The sequence below is a fragment of the Austrofundulus limnaeus genome, unplaced genomic scaffold (assembly GCF_001266775.1).
Source record: "Austrofundulus limnaeus strain Quisiro unplaced genomic scaffold, Austrofundulus_limnaeus-1.0 Scaffold307, whole genome shotgun sequence".
In the NCBI taxonomy this organism is placed as follows: domain Eukaryota; kingdom Metazoa; phylum Chordata; class Actinopteri; order Cyprinodontiformes; family Rivulidae; genus Austrofundulus; species Austrofundulus limnaeus.
In genome coordinates, this window is record NW_013952709.1 from 611,951 (window position 1) to 614,915 (window position 2,965).

Genomic DNA, 2,965 nt, shown 5'->3' on the forward strand with positions numbered 1-2,965 from the left:
GGAAAAGTGAGGCCATCTGTGGCATCGTAATTCTGCCCACGCTCGCTCTTTCTCTTTCACTTTGCCTCATCATTTTGGCTGAGAGCAGCCTGCAACTCGCGTGCAGTTTAACCTCAAGATGGAGGAGGACGTGTGTGTGTGTGTGTGTGTGTGTGTGTCACTTCTGCAATTGTAACCCATAAATTTATCAGTCACGCGAATCAATTGAGGCAAACGAGCTGCGCATTATTCAGCTGTTTTATTAACTACCTAGGTTAATCACGTAAGCTTGTGTTGGCAGCTTGAATCTGTAAGAATTTTTAATCTCGTTCAGTTTCTGTGGTTTTCTTTCGTGACTTGTGTGATGGAGATGGTAACAGAGGAAACAAAACATAAAATCAAGTCCCACGGCAGTAAAAAGAATCAATCCAGGATGCAAAAATCAAAGGTTACAACTAGGATTGATTGGGGATATTGGCAAAAAAATTAATCAAATAATTGTATTTAGCCGATAACATTTAATATTAATCCCCTGGACGCCTGCATGCCCTAATCTCATGACCAATTTAAATCACGCTAATGGGAGAAATTTACTTTCCGTAAAAATCTGTTCCAAATTGAGTCAAAAGTACAGACTTCGGGCAATACATCAATTTTTAAATGTGTTGATAGACCAAGTAAAACCGGAGTTACGATGAATAAATTACGGAACGTTTTTTTTAATGTTCGTCATATTTGAAGCGGAGAGGAGCATGGCGCAGACTGCCTGGTGGTGTTACTTGTATTAACCGTCAAGTGCCAAAAAAAATAACTGAATAAAGTTTTTCTGACGATTAATTGGATACGATACGATTTTGCCCAACCCTAGTCACGACAGGAAATCCATCCTGGTGCAAACGTTTTGGTCTTTTCTCCACAGTTTGTGTTGCTTTTAGGTTTCATGCTAAATATTACTTATTAAGTCATACTTACAGTTTATTACTTTAGCTTTATAGTACTGTAAAATATTTCATCAGTGGTGGGCACAGTTCCCCTAAAGCACTAATAGGGGAACTAGTTTCCTGATTAGTGCTTTAGGGCTTTTGCTAATTTTAAAATGTATTAGTGGATTAGCACTTGCTAAATTTAGAAGCACTAAACTGAGGTGAATAAATGTTATTGATCAACATTAATGTTAACTCTGAAAGTTGTCGCACATTTTGTTCATATGTGTGTCACTTATCCACCAGGTGACAATATATTGACAATATGTGAACTCAAATACAGCTGTGGAATATCAATGATAAGTCTTAAGAGAGCAAAATGACAACATGTGACTCATGTTGTCTGTTGAAGAATGTTCATGGGTTGACTGGGTTATTTTAGTGCTTTAGAATTAGCTTTTGCTAAAACTTTCAGTGCATTAGTGCTTTAGAATTAGGGGACCTAAATGTTTGAGTTAGTGTTTTAGGGCTAGTGGAACTAATTTTTAGATTAGTGCTTCCCACTACTCTCTTTCATAATTAAAATGAAGTTTCTCATCATGTTTTCATAAAATAGCAGAAGTTGTTTGACTCCAGAGTTTTGCATGCTTGAATACATTTGTGTTTTATTTGAATACATGCTTCTCGGCCCACCTCAGTATTTTTGTGTTTTGTTCCGAACATTCTGTTTATCAGGGGGTTTTGATATGAGCYGGAGTTAAAGGATGATTCTACATAAGTAATAAAATACTTCACTGATCTCCCTGAACTTTCTCCAAAGCTTATTGTGATTTGGCCTTTAAGAATCCTGCATGCAACCCCCTCGCACAAATCCAAACCATATCTGACCTTTTCTAATATGACCTTTTTAAGGCGGTCTAATTCTYGGTGACTTCCTGTTGCAGGGAACCGGTGCAGGCCAACTGTGTCCGGTGGAGGAAGCGCTTCTCCTTCCCTTGCAAAATGAGCGCCAACGCAGGAACCGGTGTCCTGGATCCCTGTGTGTGTCGTGTGTCTGTCAGAAAGGTATGCCGTGTCCCTTACAAATGGAGAATTTTTGACAAAGATTAAATAAGCTGCTCTTAAATCTAGGCGCATCAAACAAAAACAGTTTCTCAGTTTTAGTTAGAGAAGCACCATGTGGGTTGTGGTGAGTTGAAACCTGGCAGTTCCATGTGAAACATTTAAATAAAGAAGTTCAGTGATAGTCAATATTGTGATGTTATTCATCTGTCAAGATATTTCTATAATAAAATTAACAAATACCAGTTAGAATAAACAAATAGGCTTTATTTGTGAAAATTATCACTGCATTTATTCCTGTTTCAACTGAAATATTTTCTCATCTACAAACCTTTTGGTAACTTTTTTTTTCCTCTTCAGGAGCTTAAAGGTGGAAAGGCGTATGCAAAGGTAATTCTTGTCAGTTTGTCACACTCTGATCTCTTTAACCAACTTCTTGTTCTCCTGGTTTTACAATAATAAGACATATTGATGTTGCTAGCCTGCAGCTAACAGATGGCTTTCATCGCCTGAAGGTTGCCTCATTATGTCACGTGTTTTCTGCTCAGAATAGCTGAAAACAATTGTTTACTGAGCACAATGAACTAATCCMACTTGTGTTTGAAAAAACAATTCTAACCCAAGTTTCTGAAGGTTTCATAMTCATAATGAAAGAAAAATTATCTGTTTCATTCAAATTCTTTTCATGTCCCTGCGTGCTGCCACTGGCATCCAGAAATAATCCTGTTGCTAATGTGAAAAAAGAAAAGAAAAGAAAAGAGCCCCAYCTTGTGACATTTTGTCTCCTTTTAGCTTGGTTTTGCAGATCTGAATTTAGCAGAGTTTGCCGGCTCAGGAAATACAACTCGGAGGTGTCTGCTGGAAGGCTACGATACCAAAAACACTCGGCAAGATAATTCCATTCTCAAGGTAACGTTTAAATATCCTCAGCTGTCTGAGTTACCTCATTGAGACAAGAGAGTTTGTTTTTGAGTTGTGAATAATTTCCTTTTAAAGGGATC

The 2,965-nt window shown here is 37.7% G+C and overlaps 1 protein-coding gene across 2 annotated transcripts in view; it reads left to right on the forward strand.

Moving 5' to 3' along the window:
- The window catches only part of LOC106527071 (protein FAM102B), a 31,580-nt gene that overhangs the window by 6,322 nt on the left and 22,293 nt on the right, over positions 1-2,965 (forward strand). For both annotated transcript variants that reach the window (XM_014021832.1, XM_014021831.1), the window contains exons 2-4: positions 1,847-1,967; positions 2,325-2,354; positions 2,757-2,873. In XM_014021832.1, the coding sequence (XP_013877286.1) occupies positions 1,847-1,967; positions 2,325-2,354; positions 2,757-2,873 (268 nt within the window). The remainder of the gene's footprint in view (positions 1-1,846; positions 1,968-2,324; positions 2,355-2,756; positions 2,874-2,965) is intronic.